At 35.4% G+C, this 27,343-nt stretch overlaps 2 protein-coding genes and 1 long non-coding RNA gene across 7 annotated transcripts in view; 1 reads left to right on the forward strand and 2 right to left on the reverse strand.

The window, feature by feature from the left end:
- The window catches only part of eif3ea (eukaryotic translation initiation factor 3, subunit E, a), a 45,639-nt gene extending 30,759 nt beyond the window's left edge, over positions 1-14,880 (reverse strand). Inside the window, exons 1-6 of one of the 4 annotated variants that reach the window (XM_079625309.1) lie at positions 14,777-14,880; positions 13,504-13,792; positions 10,261-10,576; positions 8,276-8,387; positions 7,063-7,180; positions 6,832-6,949 (exon numbers count right to left, since the gene is read on the reverse strand). In XM_079625309.1, coding sequence (XP_079481435.1) covers positions 6,832-6,949; positions 7,063-7,180; positions 8,276-8,365 — 326 coding nt within the window. In that variant the 5' untranslated portion in view covers positions 8,366-8,387; positions 10,261-10,576; positions 13,504-13,792; positions 14,777-14,880. Of the gene's footprint in view, positions 1-6,831; positions 6,950-7,062; positions 7,181-8,275; positions 8,388-10,260; positions 10,577-13,503; positions 13,793-14,236; positions 14,654-14,776 lie in introns of those variants that run through there. The other 3 variants (XM_079625310.1, XM_079625308.1, XM_079625311.1) reach the window with 3 other exon arrangements.
- LOC307005310 overlaps positions 1-27,343 on the reverse strand; it is a 338,262-nt gene that overhangs the window by 306,973 nt on the left and 3,946 nt on the right. The window lies entirely within an intron of this gene.
- emc2 (ER membrane protein complex subunit 2) overlaps positions 14,607-27,343 on the forward strand; it is a 37,035-nt gene continuing 24,298 nt past the window's right edge. The window contains exons 1-5 of one of the 2 annotated variants that reach the window (XM_079625317.1): positions 14,607-14,710; positions 15,643-15,852; positions 21,347-21,412; positions 22,542-22,655; positions 25,186-25,250. In XM_079625317.1, coding sequence (XP_079481443.1) covers positions 21,373-21,412; positions 22,542-22,655; positions 25,186-25,250 — 219 coding nt within the window. In that variant the 5' untranslated portion in view covers positions 14,607-14,710; positions 15,643-15,852; positions 21,347-21,372. Of the gene's footprint in view, positions 14,711-15,642; positions 15,853-20,719; positions 20,952-21,346; positions 21,413-22,541; positions 22,656-25,185; positions 25,251-27,343 lie in introns of those variants that run through there. The other variant, XM_079625318.1, reaches the window with a different exon arrangement.

A 27,343-nucleotide genomic window follows, 5' to 3' on the forward strand; every position in this document is an offset into this window, starting at 1 on the left:
ATATAGGGGGTAATATGGGTGTTTAGTTTCTGACAAGCACTGTAGACCAATCACAGCAGAGTAGGCTTGTGACAAGGAGGAATTTAAAGAGACTGAATCATCGAAACTGTGTTTGAGAATCATGAAAAATGTGGTGATGTGCAATGTATATTATGAGAAAACGAAAGTGTTTTTTGTAGGAGACCTCCAAAGCAAAATTTGTATTTTCAGTCCACCAAAAAATGGTTTTAAGCCAGTTATTTATATATATTCTGCTGTAGTGTCCGTAGACGGTTATATATATAAGTAGAAGTTGTAATGCGCAAACATGCAAAACAATTCCTGTGCACATGTGAATAGTTTCTCAAGGGCACAAAAAAGTTTATCACATACACTACTGTGCAAAAGTCTTAGCCATGTCAGTATTTTCACCCCAAAAAGTGGATCTAAGCCGGTATCACCCGTGTCCCATCATGGCAGTTTCACAGCATCCCTCCACCACCCCATCACCTCACTCTTGGCTGGTTTTCTATCCCAGTCAAAGGGGGGATAAATTACTATATCTGATTTCATGTATGTGTGAACTCGTGAATGCACAGCATTTTTTTTTTTTTTAATTCATTAGATTTTCTATTATAGAAAACTAAACAGGGGCAATAGTCTGGAAATGCAAATATTTTTCCATACTCTACTTTCTTTTTTCCATACTTTTCCAGACCTGGAAATTACTCAAATCAAATTCCATACTTTTCCATACTTTTCCAAACCCCGTAGGAACCCTGAATACATGTATAAGTAGACTGGTAGGGTTAGAATAAGTTGACATCTAGTTGCAAAGTATCTTATAGTCAGTAGAAGGTCTGTTTGAGGAGCATCACAATAAAGAGTTAGCAAATATTAAACAGACTAACACTACTAATACTCTAATGAGAGTTAGTTGACATGTAGTTGCTAAGTTACTTAGTCAACACAATGTTCAAAGGGGATCATCAAAATAAATTGTTACAAAATATATACCATATATATATATATATAACAAAAATAATTAAGAGAAAGGTTGAAGCTACGGCTTAGTAGTCATGCACTCCTCCAACCTATTGAGCTGTGTAGATCACATAGGCAAAAAGTTTGAAACTGACAATACATTTCCTTATCCTGTTTTCCCTCTCTCTTCCCTTTATTTTTTTGACATATCTCATCTACATAAAGTCTCAAAATGCAAAAAAGAAAAAAAAGAGAAAAAGAGAAAGAAAAAATTTGGAAAACTGTAAGAAAAAGATGTCACACTTTCTGAAGAAAAAAAAGTGATCAAGATATGCCTCATGGTCCTCTTCAATAAAAATACATCACTTTATTTTTTGCCAATGTCTGCCAGACAAAAATAGTAGGTCTGATTACCGTACTTATAGCACACATTTTTCAACCAGCCTCATGATTTGAGGTATCATTCATATCCTTAACACAAACTTTGCGGGATGAGTTACACAACGACCTTTACTACTGGGGTTTAGAAAAACCAATAAGCCAAAAAACAAGCCTTAAGTAACACCACTTAGGAAGCACCACTAATTAAACAAAAAATAAGGTAACGAAGAAATTAAAAACAAACACATTGTGTCTCCTCCTCAGGTGAGATGGAGTAAGAATCTACTGCGACTTGTGCGTATCATTGAGTTTTGGCAAAACGCTCGGCACGGGGGGGCTGGTAACCAAGCTTACCGCATGACCACCTCCGCCAAATGTGGCCGGCCTCTGAAGAATTCGGCAAAGGAAGCCATGCATGCTCCAGACAGAAAGTGGAGGTTTGCACGTTTATTTTATTTGTGGGGAGGTTCAAAGGCTGTTTATAAAGGCATTCTCCTGCACAACTGCTTCTGTTCCATTATACTATCATCTGACAGATGCTGGGACTCTGGGTGGAGACGAGCCACCTCCCTTACGCCACGTCCTAAACAGCGATAAGTGATAAAACCTACCAATCTCTTCTGTGTAAATCAGGTTAATTATGTAAGCAGACATATCCGCAAACAGCAACAGTACATATATGCGATTGTCTGATTTATATTTCTATGCCGTTGCGCTGGTTTGTGGATTTACAGGATTGTGGATTACTCACAATCATGTCTTTTGAAACCTTTATGGCTTCTGTGGAACACAAATAGAATATTTATAGTTGAATGTCCAAGCTTCTCTTTTCCATACAGTGGAAGTGAATTGTGAAAACAACTGTAGAGCTAGATTTTGAATAACGACTCACATTTCAGTCCGTTCTTCAAACAAAGCTATTGTATGGCTTCAGAAGACTTGGAATATAGAGAATAAGTCATATGGACCACTTTTATGATGTATTTTTGTATATATAAAAAAAAGTTAGCCCTAGTCCTAGGGCTGCATGAATTGGGGTAAACAAAATGTATTGCAATTTTTCTATGAAATGTTTCAATGTAAAAAAATGTTTGTTAAGTGCAGGTTTGATTTGCTTGTTTGTAAGGCTAGGCCTACATAATTTGTGATTATATATCAATATGACTATATAATAATTATTACAAAAAAAATAAGAACTTTAAAATTACAATGCATTACTTACTGTCACTGTCACTGTATGGAAGAGAGCAGTGTGAACATTCTTAAAGTCTTCTTGTGATTCACAGAAAATCACAGGTTTTGAAAACAACACATTTTTTTGACGAACTATCCTTTTAAACACTAAATATCTACTAATGAGAACAAATATCAAAATTGCTATTTTCAAATTGCTTGTCTTGTCACATCAAACCCGTTTAGAACATTTTTGCATTCGCCCAACCTCCTCAGCTCTCACCTAGTATCTCCAAAAACTAACAGTCACTCCATGTTTATCTGTCTGCTGAGGAAGACATTAGATCTTTAGTCCGTCAGCTCTCACCACCTCCCGTCTGGTTGAAATGAGGAGCAGACAGGGCAGGTTTCGCCATGGAGGTCAATGCATTGGTGCTGAGGGAACTGCGAGATAACTCGGCCCACAGCCATTCAGTGCAGCTCATCCATCCATCACGCTCAGTCTGTTAAAGAAAAAATCCATCGCCACTCCATATGTCCTAACACTCCTGAACAATGGTCCTGACAGATTTCCAAACATGATATCACCTGCTTACAGCATCCGCCCTGTAAGCGACATTGTCAGAGAGCTGACCCAGTAAACATCCGACTGACATTGTTTAAAAGAAACATGTCGCACACAAGCAGCTATTAACAAATAAAAGAACAAATAAAGACGAGTCCTGATCTGCACTTCCTCGTGGTCGTCTCGGCCTGTGAAACTCCAGACACTGAAAAATGCCCCCCGAAACCCGAAATATTCAGATCGAACAAGTAAACTTCAAAGTCGCTCGTTAATGAAGAGCAGACATCCATTTGAGTGGGTTAATTAAGACTGCGCCTGGTTCTAAGGCCACATACTTAATCCTAAACTGTGATAAAAGCATGTTTTGGAGAAACGAAACGCAAACTGGTGTTTGAAAATGTCTAGGGAAGGCAATACCACCTACTGAGATTTCACACTGTAGAGACACCACAAACACACATCGGTAGCCTGATAAAATACATGGAAGCCCGGTGCTGTATTAACGCTAGTCAAAGCAAGCAATTAAACAATAACTAAGTGCAGATCGTGGCTTCAGCTGCTGCCTCTATACCTGCAGGGGCCATAAGGCATTGAACACAGACACAAAAAAGATAGAAAACAGCTCTAGCAAAATGTGATTAAAAAGTTAACCAAAGCAATTAGCAATTATTGCTGTGGCAAGGAAATTTCAACAAACCCCTAACCCCAAATATTAAACTTTGGAGCATACCTTGTCCTTGTGTTGAAGATATGAATGATACATTAAATCATGCAGCTTTTGATTTTGAACATCCTAACAAACATATAGGACCTTCCCAGAACACATTACTGACTGCATAGCAACACCCTGGCAACCAACCACAACACCCTAGTATTGTATCATCGATACAATTTTTTACTTTTTGTATACGTGTAAAAATCTAGATTCTAACAAGGCTAAATCTGCTAAAACCACAAAGCTTAGTTTAAAATACCCACAAAAGCACTATAATTAACAACACCAATATTTACAGTAAAAATGTAAACGAACCTGTAAATAATTTATTTAATTAATATTAACCAATTACTGATCTTTATTTATTACTGACCATTTTGAATAATTACCCAAATTATTATTACTTAAGAAACAACTGAAAGCTACATGTCATTGTATTTTGATTTGCCATTTTAGTTGTTAATTATTTATATTAATAGCATATAAGATTTTGCTGGGTTCATGAGAAAACTGCATGCAGTTCATTAATTTAATGAACAGCTAATAATTACTTAAATCATTAAAAAATAAATCACTTCCTTGAAAAATGGCCATTAACCAACATCAGAGAACAGTGGCGTGAACATAACATGTGAATGTTAAATTTAAATTTAAATATTAACTTCAGGGGGATTTTCAAGTAAACATTTTAGGCCAAAGAGGTTCGGCTGACAAAAAAGGGAATCCCTGCTATAAAGGACAGGCAAAAATTCAAATATTTAAGCTCTTTGAACAGTGGTCTCGTTGATGATCAGGTCTAAATGATCAGTGACTAAATAGTGACTAAACTAAATCAGTGACTACCTCATTGCTATGTATTCTCTTCTGTTCTATCTAGGTTTGATGACTGATTGAGAGCAGAACAATGTCTTTCAATCCAACATAATCAACAGGAATCCACTATCTCTAAACCAGCAAATCCCTCCAACTGCTAATGGTATTTGAGAATATCTATACTTACTTTAGTGATCAATGCAACAACAACCTTCTTTTAATTCAGAAAAAAACATCTTAATCCCTAAAACACCACATATCTAAACCTAAAACATCTAGATTGGCCGGCAGCTAGAAATGAGGCACATCCATCAAAGAAAAGCAAGCACTAGATGAGGACTAAGTTTAACCAAAATATTTTAATTACGGCAAAGTCAGCAATAGAGAAATCGAAAAGTAGCCTCCGTGAAACTCACCACAGGATGCTCTAACATTCTGCTCTTCTGAAATTTGCAGAATGAAACCATATACTGATCCACATGGCAATTTCAATCAAATGCGAACCGATTGTGATTACAAATGCCCGCTGATGTTCTGCCATCCACTTAATTAAATGGCACTTAAGCCAGACCAACCAGAAAAAGAGCCACAAATGTTCTGTTTGGAGTATCATCTAGCATCGAGCAGGGCTTCATCCCACATCCCTGAGGACTGTCTTGTCTCAAATGTGCAATTGTACACTGTTCAACTTGCATTAGATGAACAACAAAATAACTAAAGTACCATCTCAGCTGTTGCTTGGAATAGACAATGACTAATCTTCAGTCATAACATTAAACGATTCTCCAGTTTTCTTCCAGTAAAAACCACAGACACATAAAGGTCTATACAAATGTACTGTTAAGTACAGAAAGATCAATTCTAATTTAAAGTCAACCACTGTACACTCTAAAGAGTGCACCAAATACAAAAAAACAGGCTTTGGGGCATGTCCATGGCGAAAAACATATCTGAATACACAAATTATCCAATGAAGACGAGCATTACTTGACTGATTAAATGAGTGAATATTCAGTGAAATTCAAAAGCACTGACAAAGTAAAAACAATAATAAATGAATAATAATAACGGTTACGAGCCCCTGCCTGTTCTCAAGTTTTCTCTTTTCTTTCTGAGCAGTTATCAATTGGATGGGGGCGGAGCCTGATTATTCCTGACACCTGCGGCCTCTGCTTATTTAAGGAAACCTACCTCAGGGAACCTATTGTTGGTGTTTTTTCCTTTTGTACAGGATGGTGAGGTTTGTTTGTTTGGTTATATTAGAATAGAGGGAACGCAAAAGCAAGTAAGCTGACCAGGACGATTCTTTTGTGTTTTTTTTTTTCGGTAGTTAGGAAATGTTGACCGAGTTGTAGTTTAGATTAGTTAGCTTGCCAGTCCTGTTTTGAGTTTATATGTTCCTTTGTTTTGTTACTTTTACTGCCAATAAATGTAATCCTTTTCTTGCCCTGGCCATTGCAATTTGTTTGTAACTTTTTTTTGAACGACTTATGTTGGTCCCTAATCTGGGTCATAACAATATACACAGATTGTTTAAAACAACTTTTAATTCAACTTTTTAGTGTAAAAAATTATTTCCTAAAAGAGAATTAAATTTCCTAAAGACACAGACAAGGAACAACCTTTAATGAATGCAGCGATCACAATCTAGACAGGTGTGTTAAAAGGAACATCTCGTAAATGGCTTATGTATATTGATATTTAAATACTCCGGTGAGACAAACCCTTTTAATAACTGGATACTTTCTTCACCCAAAATGTTTAATTTGCTGTTAATTTACTCACCCTCAGGCCATCTGAGATGTGGATGATTCTTTTTTTTCTTAAGTACAAGAGTAAAGAAGATTTGTAGCTGAAACCAGGGATGGCGTTTACATATAGCATTTCTCGTACAGTCAGATCGTTTCACTTCATAGGACCTCAATTTATAGTCAGGAGCCACAGGTATTAATTTTGTTTTGCATGTATACGTTTTGTTTTGTTTTTTTACTCCCAAAGTGACGGTAGCCATTGACTTGCATTGAATCACCGTGGACCACTGTTTCAGCTAAAAACTTCTTAACTGTTCCACTGAAGGAAAATAAGTCACCTACATCTTGGAGGGCCTGAGGGTGAGTAAATTAACAGAAGATTTAACCATCTCTTTAAAAAAAAAAAAAAGACAGTATGTGACAGACAGTTGAAAATATTACTACATGTGTAATTTCAGCATTTACTGTACCTTGTAGACTGCATCTGTCTCATGGTCTCTGGGTCCTCAAACACCTTCACAATCGGCTCTGTGTCAGCTTGCAGTTGTTTCAGTTGAGCCACAACTTCAGTCCTCTTCTCTCTGAGAGCTGCAAACAGGTGATACATTTTAGATATGAATCTCATACAGTCAGTTCTCAAGCATCACATTAAGCGCAAAAGTCTTTTATCATTGAAGACCATTAGAACTGAAAGCACTCACAGCTGGGTATTTCTTTATCAGGATATAAATTCCTGTATACATCCATGGCAAAGTCCACCATGTTGGTGTCACTGAGGAGATCCAGTTTTCCATGGAGGAGCTCATTTTCATTGTAGATCTAGAAAATAGTGACAGTACATTCATGCAGATGTGAGAAACAAAAGTTTGGAACAATTGTATTCATGTTTCTGAAATTAGTATCTTATGCTATGGTGAAAAACAGTAATTATGTGAAATAATTACATTTTTAAAATAAATATTTTCTATTTAAATATTCTAAAATGCAATTTATTCCTGTGATGGCAAAACTGATTTTTTCAGAATCATTACTCCAGTCTTCAGTGTCACATGATCCTTCAGAAATCATTATAATATGATGATTTAGTGCTCAATTAGTATCAATTATTATTATTGGTGCTCAATTGTCAATCTTTCTCAGAATTATCTGATGAAAAGAACATGATTCCTTTGAAATATGAATCTTTTGTAACATTATAAATATCTTAATAAATTGATATAAATATACATTTAATTCGTTTTGTTAAAGCAACTGTTACCGGTATTTATTTTTTATTTTTAAAGATCGATCTTACCCCAAACTTTTAAAATGGTAGTGCATCACGTTTCCACAAAAATACGAAGCACCACAACTGGTTTCAACATTGATAATTGTTTATTGAGCACCAAAACGGCATAAGTTATGAGAATGATTTCTAAAGGATCTTGTGACACTGAAGACAGGAGTAATGGTGCTGAAAATTCAGCTTTAACATCATATGAATGAATTATATATTTATTTAAAATTACAAGAGAAAACATTTACTTTAAATTGTAGTAATATTTCAAAATAGTACTATTGTGCTGTTTTGTCAGCTGGCCAAAATCTCGCTGCTCACGATTGCTAGCCAACACAGCTAGCAAACAACTAATAGAGGGGGGTGAATTGTACTATGGTTAGACAGACTGTGTGTCCATAATTATTCAGGTAAAAGTTTTTTGGTTATGTCATTTTTCTGTATTCACTCTGAGTTATTTTATTACCGGCTGAACTCATGAGTTATGTTATTTTTTACACAATACCGGACGCAAGTTACCGGTGCGGCTCCACTATTGCGGCTACCGGCTGCGCGCACGTGGTATTACCTATGCCGCCTTCTACAAACAAACAGTTCTACAACACGCCTGCAAAAACGAACGTATGTTACACATGTACCTCTTTTACTGAAAGGAATTCCAGCAGTGGGAAAACGAGATGCCTGTCCAAAAAGTGGGCGATTTTGGTGGTCAGATCGTATTCCGCCATGTTGACTACGGAAGAGGACGCGCTTCAAAACGGGGAAAACTTTATTTAATACAGTGTTCACACAGTACAAAGCGCCATAGGCTGCAGGTGTAAATGAAAGTCACACAGTATCAGAGTATACTGTTTTAAATTGAATGTTGTTTACTCTGTAGCTTTATTCTATAATATTTTTACATTATATATTATTCTGTTTATTTTGTTACTTTGTAGCTTTATTCTATATTTTTATTTTGCATAAAGTAACGAAATAAACAGAAAAAAATCTATATTGATTTTTAATTTACTCTGGTATTATCTATCTGTAGCCTACTTATAAATGCAATAAAAACGAATAGAAGAAACTAGTTTAAACAAAACGAAAACAACTAGGTTTATTCTAATACACTTACTCTAATGTAAAACAGAATGAAAACAGAATGAAATAGGGAATAATTTAAGGAATAAAAAGACATTTAGTTAATAAAATGTACTTAACTCTTCCGCGCTAATATAATAAAGTTAACAAATGAAACAAATACAATAGTTTAAATAAATAAAATTTACTCAACGGCACTTAGGAAAGAATAAAATAAACTGACATTTTTTTTTAACAATTAGGTTTAATAATTACATTTAGTCTATTGTAAAACAATCAGAACAGAAGAGAAGAAATGTAAAGAATAAAATAGAATTGTATTAAAGGCAAGGTGATTTGTTTCAGATTTTTTTTTTTGTTATGCTGGTTGAAATCCTGATAACAATCCCTTATGACACACTTCACAACTAGTTGAAACTGAAGACTGAACTGAACACACTTAAAGACTGTTTCCAACGACTTGAGCAGATTTTAAACACAGACTGAACGCAACTGTCTCTGACTCTGCGCGTTCAGTCGTAAGTATAAAATTACATTCATAATCGGCCTAACAGTCGTTAAGTGTGTCCCCGGCTTAAGTTAAGTGTTCTAAATGCATTTATAATGTCGTCTGTGGAAGTCATAGGACCATAAAATGTTCAGCCAATCATTGCATTCGGTCCGAATGTGTCTTGCGGAAAAGACATCTTTTGACCATATCGGATTTGTTTAGTCTCCTGTTTACATTCACTTTAGACAGGACTGGGATCCGATATCTGTGTTTACATGAATTCCCACCCAAATAGATTTTTGCTGATCTATGCACACAGACCCTGGTTTTGAATGGTCGTGCTAGGTCAGGTGTCATGATTATTTTCCAGCATGGACAAGATAAGAGCTATCATGACTCATGAATGCTTTGCAGCACAAAATCTGACGGAACAGATATATAGTAATTTTCAGATACATTTTCGTTTATCTAAACCTCAGATCTAGAATTCGAGAGAGAGAGAGAGAGAGAGAGAGAGAGAGAGAGAGAGAGAGAGAGAGAGAGAGAGAGAGAGAGAGAGAGAGAGAGAGAGAGAGAGAGAGAGAGAGAGAGAGAGAGAGAGAGAGAGAGAGAGAGAGAGAGGTTTGAGTATTTATTGTACTCACAAATAGAATAAAATAGAAAAATAAGTTTACTAAACTCTACATGAATATAATAGCCTACAACAATCTCTCCTAAGTGTGTAATTCTCTGATCCTACTTAAATAGGAGCACATATGCTATAAACCTTTAAAGACTATAATTTGACTGCAGAATTGATACAATGAAACATTTTATGAAGAGGTCATGTTTTGCCAAGTGAACTTGGTGAATTTTTAAAAATCCAGCTGAAATAATGGGGCTCTTCCAGAACCAGCAGACAAGTATCAGCGAGAGTTCCAGAGAGAAGTGACCTCTTTCTGGAACACAGTGCTACCTTCACTTCAAGATCAAAACAAAACAGAGGTCCAAAAGGAAAAAAAGCTCACTCAACGACATTACTGTCAAAATAATCATGCAATATGGGCCTACCTCAATGATAAATTGAAGACAGGAGCAGAAGAGCATCCAGCGGGTTTTATACTCCTCACTTCAGCAGCTGTCTCATAAAGATGCCCATGTGTTGGCCATACACCGCAGAGAAGAGCCAATATCAGCTCCTAAATGGTCCATCTCTAATGGGTTCCACAAGCACTATGTTTACTTGACAACCACACGGCACTGTCCTGGATCCCAAAACAATTTCCCTCTTGTAACATCGAACCCTTGTTTCTTCTGACTGTGGAATGAGTCACAAATGTAAAGCTGTCACTTTGGCCAACTCTGTTTAACTGGGCAACTCTGAAAGCTGGAGGGAAAACAACATATGTAGTTAAAGATGTCTTTGTTTGAGGATTTATACATCCGAACAAAGCCCTTTATTAAACGTGTTTTGTTGTTTTTTTAAACGCTTTTGTTTGGACAAACATTTTCTGACATTTTGAATGGTATTTAGTGGCATGACATCTTGTTAGTTTTGAGGTTGAAAGGTTAACGTGTGATTTTGAACTCTCTTTGAAACATGGGAAATATCACATCAAAATGTCACGCTTGCTTTAGTACGAGACACTTTTCACAGTCTTTGTGTGTGCATTAGGTTTCCTTTGCAAACCAATCATGTTTTTCTTTTTTGAGTATATTGTTTGCGGTCACACCCACCATACGTTCCCACAACTTCCCAGCGTTCATGAGAAAATCCTTTTGTCCAAATAATTCAGCATCAATAATGCGTTTCTTGCATGCGAGCATATGCACAGTGATAGCCTTGGAGTTTTTACAAAAGAAAAGCAAGGAGCTCATTTATTTAAAGCTCTTGTTTTATAATTCTCAATGAGAAAAAAATATTTTCCCTGTTTCAACAATTTGGCACATCAAACCTAGCTGGCACTCTGCTTGGGAAGACCTCCATGAAAATTATTGTGAAATAATTATCCATGGCTTAACATAAGGAAATTACCGGCTGTTACTAAGTGGTTTGGTTTAACTGCAAATAGGCACCATGTCGGGATTGTAAATGCTTCGGCTCTTAAGGTGGAATTATTTTTTTCCTCACTATCCCCATTTATAAACTACCTAAGTGTTCCAGTCTCTCGGGAATAAAGGTGTCATTTTTTATATGAAAGTGAAAATAAGTTTTATCACATATAATCTCTTTCTAAATTTGAGACAAAATATCATATTTGATAATGATCATATTTTTTTTTTTTTCAAATATAAGTGCAGCAAAGTGGTTTTATTAGATATTTCAGAGCGAATGCAACCAATATGCTGAAATCAGCAAATAGAATCATCAACTGCTTTTTTATATTATTATTATTTTGCTTGTAAACTTGATAAGGCAATGACTTCCAGAAAGAGTCCAATGCTGGCAAAGGCTGTTGGAAAAGGAAGGAGCAATAGGTTAAACACCGCAATAGAATACTAATTGACATTAAGACTACTTTTGAAAAATTAATTCTGAGGCCAAATTGCTCTGGTTTCTCCTGTTTCAACCAGCCAATAATTTTAATGAAGGAGGCCCTGGAGCAAAGCATTGGAAAATCCACGTTTACCCTCTCCACCAAACAAGACTGAGGCTAGAAGAGTCAGAGACAGCAAGCGTGATGAAAATGAACTATTTAGTTCTCTAGCATGTCCGTTTTAAACTTAAACTTAAGCTACACGTATAAAACCCTTATATTAGAGTGCATGTTCCTTTGAAGCAACCTATTTGTGACATGTACGGAAATGGAGGAATAATAGTTCCTGAAGACTGACACGTTAGCTAATACTCCAGAACACGTGAATCTGTTGCTTATTAATATCTGTGGTTAGGCCTTGAAAAAAAAAAAAACAATGACTAACAAAAATCACCAAAATATCTTTGAAGAGCAGACTGCAGATTTCAATTCATGGTGATGCTGGTGTCCCATAATGTAAGCGGTACAAATGCAATGGCACACACAAAACAAGTTCTCTTGGCGTTGGTACCTCCTTAACAGTTCATTTCAACACAAATAGAGTCATTTATAAAGAGGAACTGTGTTTTACAGTGAATCATACAAAATTGTGGCTTTGTTAATGCACGGGAAACTGTGAGCACTGTACTGTAGGTGATTAAATTGCTGATGTTCCTTTGAGGGAAACGTACCCACTGCTCCGGAAAATAGAGGCCTTTCTGCATTTGCAATTGGATGAAGTTAGTAAACCCAAATCCCTCTGGATCTTTAAAGGCAGTGTTTTAAAAGGAGGCCTAAATCTAACCTACATTTTTATAACCTTATTTGACTGACGAAGTGTTGAATGAGCTCATGGTCGAGGGTATATTTCCCTCCGAAATGCTGCAAATCAATTTGAAGTAAAACTGGACTCAATTAATATATTTGCAGAAGTATCTTTCTTGATGTTTTTGGACATGCAATGTTTATGTAGATAGAAATGGATGGTTTAAATGTCTGTGGTAGACAATAAAATGTTTGCAGGAAAAGTTCTGATTGCCCCAGATGTTGTTTCTGCTTTTTTACAACTCTTCTGTCTGGAAACTACACTATGCAGATGCTCCACAACACGTCGGAGGGAATTCTGCACACCCACGCTCCATCTCCACCCATCCCAACTGAGAAAAGTGGTGGGTATGACCACAAAAATAATAACTTGCACAATTAAGTATTCCACTCTGAGTGCACACGCAAAAATGGACATCTTTCTTCCTTTCACTATCATAAACCTCAAGCCTCAAAATAAAAAAACAGCACCTTACATAAGACTTGTAAGTAAAAACCACTGCTGCATTTTGTATTAAATCTATCACACTTGACAGTTACAGTACACGTAGAGGCAAGCATTTGTACACGACCAAATACTGTGTTCAACCCTGTAAACGTTGTGTGCTATATGACATCACAATAAATAAATGCATACATACATACATAAAACATTGTATTATACCACTCCACAATAATAAATAAATAAATAAAAGCAAAACAATGTTTTATAGCACTTCACAATTAGAAAAAAATACATACATTGTATGTATTTATTTACTAATTATACAAACATTGTGTTATATAGAGTGCCAAATTACTAGAATTATTAAGTAAATATTTAATGTTTTATTTATTTAATTGAATAACATTTATTTGACTTTATTTTAATTAATGAGTAACTTGGCCCTCCATACCACTTCATGCATTCATGCATACACAAAACACTGAACATTGTATTATACCACTTCACAATAAAAATACATAAATTTACCTCATTGTATGCTTATATTACGTGTGAATGTGATAAAGGAAGTTCATGAGAGAAAAGGCCCCGTAGGCCCCTCATTAACTGCAGGGAACTATTGTTAAGTGCAGTGTCGTGGAGACCCCTTGTTGTTACTTATCTGACTCCATCAGGGGGAGGAAGATTGGAGGGTGGTCCAGCAGCCGCGTCTGGCCAGTTTCTGCACACCTTTGTGTGGGCTTCTGCTGCCAGGCGCTCTCTAGTCTCCCCAACCTGGGAGAGACGAAGGCAGACTTAATGAGGAGCCATGGTAGGCCTAGAGGGAAATGCCAGAAACAAAGTACATTTTGATTAGATGCTTGTAAAAAAAAAAAAAAAAAAAAAAAAAAAATCCACAGCAAAGCCATTTTAGTTTCTATTAATGACTAAGGACGCCACCATTGCACTATATATAATATATATATATAAAGAGTGGAGACATACTGCATATACACTCCAAATGGACTTTATGTATGACAACTGCATATGTATTTCTGTAAATATGTTAATCTCAGTGCTACACGAGCTTCCGGTATAGTATTTTGCCATTGCACTCTGAGGTAGTAATATTTATTATTTATGTTGATCAGAAATAATTACATTATATTACAATTTTGTTTATTTGATACATTAGGCTACTAACTAAACATAACATTTTAGTATATCATCTTAAAACAGACTTCCAGAAGTTTAAATAGATGTTTGTAGGAATATTTCTTACTTTGAATATGTATCTTTAACATTGTCATATAAAATAACCAGTGAGTTAAAAGAGCAAGATGCGCGTGCCGCGTGGCCAGCGTGGCGTCACTTGGGGCAATTGATGGAAGAAGTGTCCTCGCCCGATTGGGCCAGTGCTGCATTGATCGTCACGAAAGTTGAGCATTTGCATCATGTTTTTGTTTGGCAGGCCAAAAAAACAAAGAGAACAAATAGAAAAAAAACAATGTGTTCAACCAACAATGTAAGTATCACTAACCTAAAGAAATCAGGACATAACCGTTATCGGATATTGTTCAAGTTTGAGGCTGTTTCGTGCATTTTGTTTGTCTGATTCAAAATAACCGCTTCATTAGATTAATCTGTTCCCGAATCGAAAATCTACGGTGGCCGAGAGAGCTCAAGGCGCTGCAACCACAGTCTGTGGGCTGCAACCTATTTTTTTACAGTCTATGGCTGCAACTGAAGAAAACACGTAAGTTATGCAAATAGAAAAACGTCTTCATCAGTTTCACAATATATGTGTGCTCCAAATACTCACAACACAACCAAATACAGAAACGCGCTGCAAAAGTTCACAACCAAATAGCCTAACGTTACAGAAATTCTAGCTCCCTGCGCTCGTTCTCTTTTGTCTTCCGGTCTGTATTCGTACAGTGATCTTGCGTATTTATGAATGAACGGCTCGTTTAAAATCTTCCCGGTCTACTGACATGTGTTAAGACATCAGCTTTAAACATTTAAAATCCTCATGAAAACTTTTGTCAACTTTACAACAAGTAAATCCACTTCACCAGATAATTACTCCTCGACAGCGATGCAGAGCGAACACAAAAACGGAAGTTCAAATACAAAATTATAAAGAAGCTGCCACTTTTTTCTCTGTCGCAGGGAGTTTGCAAATGTTGTTGTTCGTTTCTAGTCGTAAGATGCGGCCTATAAGATGTCAGTGGGAAAAGAGTGTAATTTCAAGCAAGTTATTGATTAAAAACATGTTGATTGAAAAGAATAACAATGGTAACTCAACATTTAAGTTTGAATTGCTCTTTGTATGGCACTAAATTAATATGTTAGGGTATATTGACAGCACAATTGTCCAACTGTTACTTTCTTTTTTTGAAGCGTCTCAATGCAATTCATGACATGCAATGAAAAAATTATAAACATAGTAACACATAGCCAAACTTTTCGTGAAAAACCATTCCCCTGTGATAGCTGGCTTATTAAGTGCAATACATTGCCAGACAAGTCTCCAGCTGCTTTTCATTGCTATATCAAATGAATCCAAATCAATTGCCTCTGAAGACGAATGCCTCCATGCATGCATGATGCCTCAAAGTCAAACCTTTGCTTTGGGCCTCAGTGCCAGTGATATGAATTTAAATTATTTCCCCCCCTGTTTTTTAGATATGCATCACCTTGCTCTTTGGACGTGTCTAGTAATAAATCAACATCACAGACCCCTTATTCCGTGTCCGATGCTGACTTCAGCACTGTTGTATTTGATGCCAATGGACTTGGGTTATCTCTGGAGCCAAGGGGGTGAGCAAACAATGCAGACTCTCACAGAACCTCCCATTGCACCGAGCCCAGCAAGACAACATCTGCATCGCACATGTAAGCCAGAACAATTGCTTGCTCCGAGAGTTCATGTCAAGACTGTATTTTAATCGCTTTAATGATTTAATGGAAAAGCTGAATGTCCAATAATGTTTTTGTGGGCGTGAAAATGCATCTGAGAGATTGTAAAAACGAACCTCTACTACTAAAGACTTAACCGTAATGAAATGCATTAAAAAAATTAATGTATTATTCTATGTCATATATATATTTTAAAAAGTATATATTTTTTAAATAAAATGTTCAATTGGCAAATTATAAAATTAAACTAAATAGCATTTTTGCCTCGGTTGAATTGTCAGCCATGATTATTTTATTTTCCATAAGCTATCCACTAATGGGGGTTATTTGTGTAAAAAAAATTCATTTTTGTTCATGTTGTTTTATTGTCTAATAAGGGTCCCTGTCCATGCAACAACAACAAAAAACGCTTTTATCAGGGCATTAATTTGACTTAACTTGTTCATCTTATGTGTGCGAGTAGTACATAATTTTAAAGTTTTTGTGAATGCTATTTTCAACTCATTTTGTTCCATAATGTGATACATTTCATAAAACTGTTCAACAAACAATGTAGGGATGAACTGGATTTTTAAAAGAAATTCATTATTTTATTTAGCAAGGGTCCATTAAATTGATCAAAAGTGACAGTAGAGACATTTATAATGTTACAAAACATTTCTATTTCAAATAGTTCTGTTCTTGTGAACTTTTATTCATCAACGTACATTGATAATAAGAATTGTTTTCTGAGCATGAAATCAGCATATTTTAATACTTTCTGAGGGATGAACACTTGACACTGAAGACTGGAGTAATGCCGGCTTTGCCATCACATGAATAAATTAGCCTTGGTGAATTAATAAGCAGTGAATTTAATTGAATTGAACAGAACTTCTTTTAAAATCATTAAACAATCATACAGCCCTCAAAGTTGTGAATGGTAGTGTATATTTTTAAGTAGTCATTTATATATAACATTTTCAATGAGCAAAAACCGATAGCTAGTATATTGATTAAGGCATATAGAATAATTTTAGCATCACTTTGTTCTATGATGTGTGAAAAATCTGTGATAAAAGAACATGGGTTAAAGCTAACATTGAGAAAAAGACAAGATGAATTTGATTATAAGCGTAGATGGCCGTGCCTTTGTAAATAACACATAGATGAGGCAAATATGAAGCAGCTAAAAATGAAAACGAAATGGTGCTAACTTTGCATTTTTTAATGCACCAAAACCTCAAATGATTGCCGACCCCCTGAGGACGTAGACGTCTTCAGTTGCAACAATAGCAGAGAAGGGCCAGACCGCCGCTACTTTGGATACTGCAACTTTGGATAGACCTATTTCTGTGGAGAATCAAGCAGTGGTCTTGTGAAATCATTGTGCTTCGGCTGCTCTTCACCGCCAGAGTAAAGTTGAGGAAATTACAGACGTGCTATAAAAACAAGCTGTATTTCCAGCGGTTTCTCGTAATTGTGCTTACTGTTTACAGAGCTGGTGACAACAGTCCTTCCTTTGTATCGGCGTTGCTATACAGTAGGTGTCCTGTATCGTGTCTGATGTGGCTGTGCTTTGCTAACCTCAAAAGACACATGGGAAGACTCTAAAACATCTTTACGGACCGAGTCCAAAGAGTGACAGTGGCATGGGTGAGTTGTGGGTCATGCTCTATTGCCCCCACATATTGAGGGCAACTGAGGCGTGACCCATTCGGTCTCAGGAAGTGTTTTGCTAAACGAAATGAGTTCCAATTGAGGACGGGGAGTGTCGTGAGCTTAAGAAGTATTTCACAACAGGAAAAAGGTTTCCAGGCTGTCAGCTTAAATGAGGTGCTCTTTGGTTGTGGTTTTACAGCTTTAGAGCACATGTTGGAGTGTACAGAGACAATGCAATGGCTTTTCAACAGGCCTTTTGTTTTCTACTATCACATCTCCAGTAAATATGTCTGTAAATTGTAGGGGAGATATCACAAACCAAGACTACAAGCACATTCATATTCGCATCCATGCCTAATTTCGTAGTCACAAGAAATAGTTTGGAGACTTTTTTCCCCAAGTATTAATTCTGTGGACATAATTTTTGGTGGAATAATAATAATAATCGGTGGAAATGATGAGAATGATGCTAAGAAGAGAGAACCAACAAAATATTATTAATTGATCATGGTGTATGCTTTTTCCTATATGAGCTTTTTGTTATTCTATGCATTGTTTTGCAAATAAACCCTGTTAAATTGAAACTCAAATTTAAAAAATGTTCCTCAAATTTTGATGGTTTAATCGAATTTGTAGGGTCATTAAAAAGAAACACTTTTAGACACTACTGTATATATAGATGCAGTTAATAATATTTTACTTTATTATTTTTGTTTTGCTTCTTTTTATTGATTTTTTCAATCTGACAACCTACAACTTTCAGCAAAAAATGTATTATTTAAAATCCAAATTATTCATTATTATAATGATCATTATGAGTATAGTGAAAATGTATATCTTTTTTGTGGTTCAGTCCCATTTACCCTCTTCCCAGCATGCACTAGGGCAGTTTGCCAGTTTTATTTACAATGTTGTTAAATGGGTGTCAGATTTATTAACTTATCTTATAATATCAGAAAGGTGTTATGTACTAAGTGTTGAGGACTGTGTGTGCCGTTTTATGTCTTTGCAAATTTAATGTGATTTGCTCATATTATAATGTGTTTGCTCATAATTGGAAATTTCCCAACGAAAACATGAGGAAAAACATAAATAAAGACATTCAACTTGTGTAGAAAAATGTATATAACTTAAAGCAATTTGGCAAGTTCGGTCAAGACATTAAATGCCTTCATATACTGTTGCCTTCTACAAACAGCTCATTTTTATTACAGCATATATGTTTAACATCTAAATGAGCTTTATTTAAGTTAAATATATCACCGAATCAATGCAAATTCATTGGGCTACATCAATGAAAGTCATTTTAGGAGTCAAATCAGGAAGAAATAACTCTTCAACTGCCCATTTGCATTCTCACATGAGTGTCATTTGAGACCCAGTTTGAATTGTTTGAATAATGAGAAAGAATGACATCCATAAACCCCATCCAGCCACATGTAATGCTGTTCATGTGTTGACAGACGTTCTACTGTGAGCAATTACACTTTTAGGCCAGGTTTTGTGTCACAGGATCAATTGAGAGCTTAATATTATTCTTGCACTGGAACGAGATGTGTGACGCACTTGTTAGTGTATATGTATATTAGTAAAGTGTATTTGTGTGCCGGTGAGGCTCTGGGGAAATAATTGGGATTTGCCACAATGTCCATGTCTAGAGGTCAAAGGTGCCATGGAAGAAGCTTCATTACAACAATCCAGGCACACAGTTGAAGTCATGATTTGTCTGAGATTGAAAGCGATCCTGTCAGACTGGGGTCGAGATTTGCTTTCAAAGCAAACACTGCCTTCATTTTCTGTAATTGGAAGATATTGCTTGAAAAAAAGGACTGGAAAAGCGCAGCGATCGTTTAAAGCCGCAGAACACCTCACCCATTGCTCCAATTTGCGTCTTTAGAACTGCTTGTGTCAGAGATCTGTAGCCTTGACTACTTCTGTCAGAAATCAAAATAAAATGTCTGAACAGAGTATTTCAGAGAATGCCCTCTTTCTGTGGAAGCAGGCATATGAGGGGAAACACAGGTCTACCTCATGTCACATGTGGTACTCCAAAGGCACGGAAAACTACGCACACAGTAGTTAAGCAGCACAATTTGGGTTTTCAAATGGCTGCTATTGATCTCTCCTTATGGTGACACTTCTGGCGAGAAGCGGAGCTCCAAAGTAAACACAGAGCATGTGCTACCTTTTTTCTCACTTCCCGTGGACAGTTGTAAGTGAATCCGATGCCTGTCAGGAACTTGTAGAAACTGTGAACATGAGGCATCTTCTAAATGTGTTATTGATCTTATTGTGAATGTTTCATCCATACATATGTTTTCTTTTTCTTTTCTTTTGACCTTCAAAAACTGATTCTTTAGAATAAATTGGATTTTTTTCTGAGAAAGAGAGGACTGGTTTGGATTCATAAAGCGGATTTTCCAACAATACAACAGCTTGTTCACACTACACCTCATTGGAAAAAGCAGCTATTTACTGGAAAAACTATTATTATGAAAAAAGATACATACTGGAAAACTGTTAAATACACAAGAGTACTGTTCAAAAGTTTGATTTGATTCGAGTTTCAGTGTGATTTTTTAGAATGTTTTCCTACTCAACGTTTCTGATACTGGTGTTCCCATCATGCACTGGGGGTTGAATGATTAATAAGGTTGATTTTTCGCTGTTTTCCAGCTGTATTGAACCATTTCTTCATTGGTTTGTTGTTAGGTTAACTTGCCATTTTGTGACATCTGGAGGTTTTTTTACTACTCAAAATGACACATTCATACTCAAAAATGATCCATCGAATGTTGATTGTGTATTATCTGAAATTAATCAAACTTTTACTTGCTAAGTTAAAGTTACTTATTTTCTTTGTTAATTTTAAAAGAGTTTACTTATGTTTTCCATATGTGACATTTACTTTAAAAATCGGTGTGCAAAAACTTGCTAAAGTAAATTTGACTTGTTGTTTTCAGTCAACACTGTGTAGTGCTGGCTTGTTTTAATGTGGTTGTCATAGCTTTCCAGAAATAAGCCTTATCAAGTGACTGCCATCTAGATGACCTGGAAATTAAAAATCCACAAGTCATCAGTGCACAATGAACCGCACAGTGTTTTGTTTTAGTCTTTTGCAGAGAGGATGACATTTTCTAGGTGCCCTTTAAATGCTACAGTGTCCTTTAGGAAACAAAAACATTGGTAAAGCTTCGACAATGCACAAGCAGCCACAATAGGAACGACATCAAGTTTAGGTTGTGCTGCTATAAACAAGCATGTGCTGAGTCCACTTGGTGAGCGCACTGTGTGGTAGACACAGCAGAGTAAACGCACACGCTGAGCCAGATCCACAGATCCTAAGAGACCAATTGAGCACATTGAGAGAGAAAATAGACACAGCATATAAAACCACGATAACCTTTGGAAATGCTATACGAAGACTCTCTATGGTAATAAACTTTTATTACCAAATCCAATTTAGTTTAGTAGATAAAACAAAGAAAACAATAGAGACAATTATTTATGATTATTTATATGATATATTATGTTTTATTCATATAAACATTTTAAATAATTAATAAATTATTTAGAATTATTTAATTGCCACAGATCTTTGATTGGCAGATATAATAGTCTATAATATATCCTTCAAACTTTTTTTCCCCCATTATTTTTATAATTAGTCTTTTTTATTTCGTATTCAATAATTATTAATTATCCTCTATGTAAGGAAACAAATATCAGGTCTGTGTTTGAATTATAAAACTGTCTGGATTTGTCCTTTGCCCTTTAATGACCCTTCTCATGGCGTTAACTCGCGACGTCACTGTCATCCTCCAATCAGCTCACAGGAGGCGGAGCTAAGAAAACATGTCGTCTGTATCGGAGCTGTACGATGTCACTTGGGAAGGTAAATGACTTTGTTTTCGTTAACAGCGGTTATTAGTTGATTCAGTATGTATCTGTTGTCATTCAATCGTTGCCCAAGTTGAGCATTGTGTAAAGATTTGCGAACTAAATGCCTTATTTTTGGTGCTTTTCATTACAGACTACAACAGGCGATCTAAGTAGCCAGTTAGCTTCTGTACAGTTTAGTAACAAAATCTCTATTCCAGAAAGACATAATTTTATGTTCATAATCACATAATGGATTACGGTGTTTAGCTTGCAATCTGTATCATATTGGGCTTCATAGAAATTGTCATGTTGAAATATAAGCGAAGTATTTAGATTTTTTTGGTATGTCGGTCTGGTCAGTTAAATGGTGATTTGTCAAATTGATGTTGTCATCTAAAGTCAGATAATAAAGAATTATTCAGTTCTCTTGAGATTATCATCATCTCTTGTTGTTTTTATCATGTTAATCTTTTGTTGCCATAGATCTAACATCCTAATATAGTGCAATAATGCAGATTTAGATGAACTAGTGTTGTCAAAAGTACCGACAAACTCTACCTGACATTATTAACAACTGATATGATGCGTGTTTGGCTCTTTAAACATGAGATAAAACAAGTCCCACAACTTGGTTTCTTGAATAATGCTGCTGTCATTAAAGAAAAACAAATACTACTGTGAATATCAAATGTTAAGATAATCCACAAAATAAAAAAAACCCAAAACGTTACAGCTATTCACTCATGTTTTTTTCTGATTATTTGATTTATAATAGGGAAATTCCAAAATATAAATTTTCTTTAATGTTACTTTGTGCTTTTAATTTTAAGTTAGATGTGTAATTAATTAGATGTGTATTGTCCTTTTAGTGGTTTTGACACCATTATCAAAATCTGACATCATTATAATTGTTTTATTCGTATATATAGGTTTTGTGTTGATTAATTTAAGTTTTACAGAGTATAGTAGTCAGGAAACATGTCAGTATAATGGAGCACTATATATATTATTATTATTTTTAAGTAGGAAGATGAATAAAGAAAGTACAAGTTATATTCACAATAAATAATTGATGGATGATGAAAATAAATAAGTGATAAAGTTTCAGCCAAGGGCTAATGTGTTTCTTTATTGCATTTCAGAGATGCGTGACAAACTCCGTAAGTGGAGAGAAGAGAATTACAGGAACAGTGAGCAGATTGTGGATGTCGGTGAAGAGCTGATTAATGAGCATTCGTCTAAACTTGGAGATGACAGTAAGTACAATTACAGTAAACAAAAGCAAACTTATAAGAAGTAATAAATAATGAAGTACCTTCGGTCTCTATGGCATTATATAATTCTTAAAGTTAATGGCTTTTATAATTGGACCGGTTTAGGGTGATGCCTCGCTGACTACGATCAGACGCGTTTCTTATGCACATATGGACACTAAGTGCAGCCCTTCAACAGGATAACTGACAGACATTTAACAAATAAATAGGCTGAAACTATAACTTTTTATTGCATGGAACAATCATAGTCCTAACAAAACATTGAGGTTATATTCCCATTAGACAGTTAATAGGAACATTTCCTACAGCAGGCGATCTGAAGTTTGACAGTAATTGTCTCGAAATGTATTAAAGGCACTGATTTTGGTACAAAAGCTATGCTTTGATGGCAGTTGTTGAAGTGATTTAAAGAGGATGAGTTTAGAGTGCAACTTCTTGGAGAGGCTTTGCTATTTAAAATGTTAGATAAAACACTCTCTGAGAAGTTATTTTTAAATTCGCTATTTAAACTACTTCCACTAAAAACATTTTTTTTTTTTAAATAGAATAATATAGATAAACCTCACTAAGTGACGAGATGGTTTTGCGATCTTTAGCACAGTCAGAGTAACAAAAGTTCAGTGGTTGAAATATAGTTGCATAGTCATTTGAAACTAAGCAGTTAATGGCACATTTTAAAATTAAATATATATACTTTTGCTTAAGTATTTGGATCCACTAATTTGCAAGAACAAATATTCAGTTGTCTCAAAATCAGCATTTTTTTTTTGCCATAGGTTTTGTTAACATTTATTTTAAAAAAATAGCGTGTATGAACTTGCTGAAGACTTTGAGTCGGTTATCGGACCTCTTGAATGTGACTATTGCAGAAAACGGAAAAGAGCCCCAATCTTTTTTCTTTCTCCGTCTTGATTTGTCCTTAAAGATCTGATAACAAAAAGACTGTTCAGCTTTTCTCTTGACATTAAAATGAGGTTAAAGTGGAAACAGCAGAAACATTTCAGATGGCTTAATATTTATTTGCTTTGGTCAGTTAGGGCTTTCTAAGCCAGACAAGCCAGACAAGTCCTGCAATCGTGTTGTCAAACATAGCCACTAAAGCCAAGACTCTCTTCAGCTAAAATCATTATCTCAGAGGTGATCCAATCCTTCATACTTGCTCTGAAACTCACTCCTATAGTTGACAATTTTTGGTTTACCAATTGAAGAAATTGGGCTCTTTTCTACTCAAATCAAATTTAGGCTTTTTTTTCTTCGTCCATATTATTATTTTAAAACCACATGTAATCTCAAATAACTATTATTAAACTTCTTTTGGCTGTTCATCAGATAAGAACACTGCTTTTTGAGGAATCTTAGCAAACAACAATGAAAGAGTCAACGTTACCAAACAGCCCTTAAAAATGCTTTTACTGCAATACATATTCTCATACAAGCAATCCAAAAAATAATGATGGTTTTCGCTGTAGAAGCTTTTCAGATTTCTAGATGGGCCTGTTATTCAATTAAGGAAAGAATAAAGCAAAGATGAGTAAAAGTATAAAAATGAAAGTCTGTGTTTTATTGATTCATGATGTCGACTTTTTACTGAAACTTTTATTTTTTGTTGTTGTGATTATTATTCATACTGTCTTTAAAGAGGCAGGGTAAATACTTTACACAGCTTGTTTTGATTGAAACCAGCTCTTAAATTGGCTGTGAAACAAGATGGTAATTATCAAAGCAAGACTTGGAATCATAAAAACAGCTCCAAAAAAAAAAAAAAAACGAGGCGTTTGTTTGCTTTGGCATATCAGTTTTGTTCTTGTTCGGTGGGATTTTATTGCTCTTTCTCAATTAGCACATTTGAAATCATTCAGCCGATAGACTTCGGGCATGCTTGTCAAAACACACTTGTCTGTCATGGAGCATTAATTTCATTAATTGGATCCATTAGCCAAGCCCACTAATCAGTTTTCTTTATGGTAAATAGAGCAGCTAAAGCCACTCGCTTTGTTACAATTGCCAGTTGAACGTTAAACATTGCCATCTTGGAAATGACTTAAGCATTTAATTGCAGGAATTTAAAATTCCTGTAATCTGTCAAAGTAACGGCACACTTTTTGGGCCGAGACGACGTTAGCTGCGCGATTTCAGCACGTAACGCATGTCATGACGAATAGAGGGTGAGATTCGCTCACCCTTTGCGGTGTTTGACTGAACTGATACATAAAACTGATGAATACGCTTAGGTTTTCTTGTCAAAATTTAGCGGCTTGGTTTTGTTTGGCGTGAATTTCCTGACCGTTTCCATGAGACCTGCCAGCTCGCCCACACCCGGAGATTACGAAGACAAACTGCGTCGTTGACGGACGCTAAAGATTGTCTTTTCTAATGATACAGAGAAGAAAGTCACAGTTTGCTCGAAAGGAGTTCACGCGGGTTAGATGTTCATTTGTCATCTTCGCTACCATGTTGAAAAATAGACTTACTAATATGGTGTCGTCTTTTTTTGTTTGTCTCCTGTGCTCAGTTTGGATAATTTACGAGCAGGTGATGATCGCGGCGTTGGACTGCAGTCGTGACGATCTGGCCTGGGTGAGTTTTCTTTAAGTAACTTTCTCGCATTCTCTCATATATTCAATTGAGCACACTTTGAAAACCCTGAAAACCCAACGTTTTCCCAGTTGCTTTTGGAAAAATTGAGATTCAAATCAGGCTTGATTTTCAGCAATCAGGAATCAGGGGTCCTGGTTGACTTGAGACACTTACAGTAGTCAGTTTCTGAGGTTCTTACCAGCAGCTAGGAAAACAACGGGGAAAACCGTCCGAGAGCATGATGGGTCAGCCGGGCTAAGCCACAGAGCAAACTTTCCATCCTAACCAGGAAAACATTGGATTTGACAGTAACCATTCCTTACCAAGTCATGAGTGTGTGAAAAAAACAAACTAAAAAACAGGGGCCTGTTCATCTCAGTGGGAAAGAACTGGTAAAAGTAGCATCCTGCTTCTGCTTTTTATAGTAGCCAGTGTGGAATTGTGGGATCCTGCTGTGCAGTGTTCTCAATTCTCACCCATGTCACTTGCAATTTTTCCCGTCTTCCCTCACAGCTGTATGGCCAACCTGTTTATCATGGCACCCACGGACAGGAAAGTTATGGTTTCATTTTATGGTTAGCAGAAACCTTCGCTGTAATATTGTCTTGTCAAACTAGTCACATCACACTTTTTAGAGTAGATCTATAAAGTTTAGAATGCTGTGGATGAAAAAAGAAAAGTATGAAGCCCACATTTCATCACCCCTGAGAGTTGTAGTATAATTTTCAAGTGCTCTGTAATCCAGCAGGCTTTGCATAGTCACTCAAGCTGTGGTGCAATAAATATAGGAATTTTGTCTTTGGGCAAATCATGGCTGATGTTTAAGGTAATGTCAGTATTTTGTTGATGTTGGTAACAGCCTGATATATGAAAATAACAGTAAAAAAAATTTTTTTTAATTGTCTATATAACCTTTAAACAAAATATAATTTTGGTAACACTTTACAGTAAGGTTATTGTTAGTACATTAGTTAACATGAACTAAGAATGAACAATACTTCTTAAGCATTTATTAATCATAGTTAATATTAATTTCAACATTTACTAATACATTATTAAAAAATAAGGTTGTATTTGTTAACATTAGTTAATGCACTGTGAACTAACATGAACAAACAATGAACAGCTGTATTTTTATTAACTTATAGTAATAAATGCTTTAACAAATGTATTGCTCATTGTTAGTTAATGTTAGTTAATACATTAACTAATGCTATCTAATGAACGTTGTAAAGTATTTATTTACCATTCTTTTTTTTTAAATGTAATTATTATTTTTGCTTCAGGCTTTATTGATCACAACAGCTGAAATACCAATCTTTTAAGTATTTCGGTTGATTTAATTATATTTTGTTCATAAAATAACCTTTGAATGAGTTCTAGTTGAAAACAATGGATAAAAACACACCTTTTCTAAGTATGCTCCTTATGCATGGAATGAGCTTCAATGTATACTACACATGAAATATATGTACCATCTCTTGCATCCCAAAGTCTGTTTTTATAGAACGGCGTAAATGTTTTAATAGTTGATTAGGATTTGTATTGTCTTTTAGATTTTGCTCTTGTTTATTATGTTGTGTTATGTACTACTTTTTGTCTTGTGCTGCCTATCTTGACCAGGACTCCCTGGTAGAAGAGATATTGTATCTCAATGGGGCCTTCCTGGTTAAATGAATAAATAAAATGTTCTGTATAAATTATATAATTTAAATAATATAAACTTTGCTGCCAGTAAGTTTATTTATTTATTTATTATAAATAAATTATTTATTCAGCAAGGATGCATTCAATTGATTAAAAGTGACTGAATAATTTTTTATTGTTTCAAAAATAAATAAATGTTGTTGTTTGGAACTTTCTATTCATCAAAGACTTCTGAAAACATGTATCAGTCATAATGCTTAATATTTTTGTGGAAACTGTTTTCAACTTTGAATGTTTCTTGAGCACCAAATTAGGATTAGAATGATTCTGAATGATCATTTGACACTGAAGACTGTAGTAATGATGCTGAAAATTCAGCTTTGCCATCACAGGAATAAATTACATTTGAAAATATATTGAAATAGAAAACAGAAGTATAACTAATG

The sequence above is a fragment of the Phoxinus phoxinus genome (assembly GCF_949152265.1).
Source record: "Phoxinus phoxinus genome assembly, chromosome: 10".
In the NCBI taxonomy this organism is placed as follows: domain Eukaryota; kingdom Metazoa; phylum Chordata; class Actinopteri; order Cypriniformes; family Leuciscidae; genus Phoxinus; species Phoxinus phoxinus.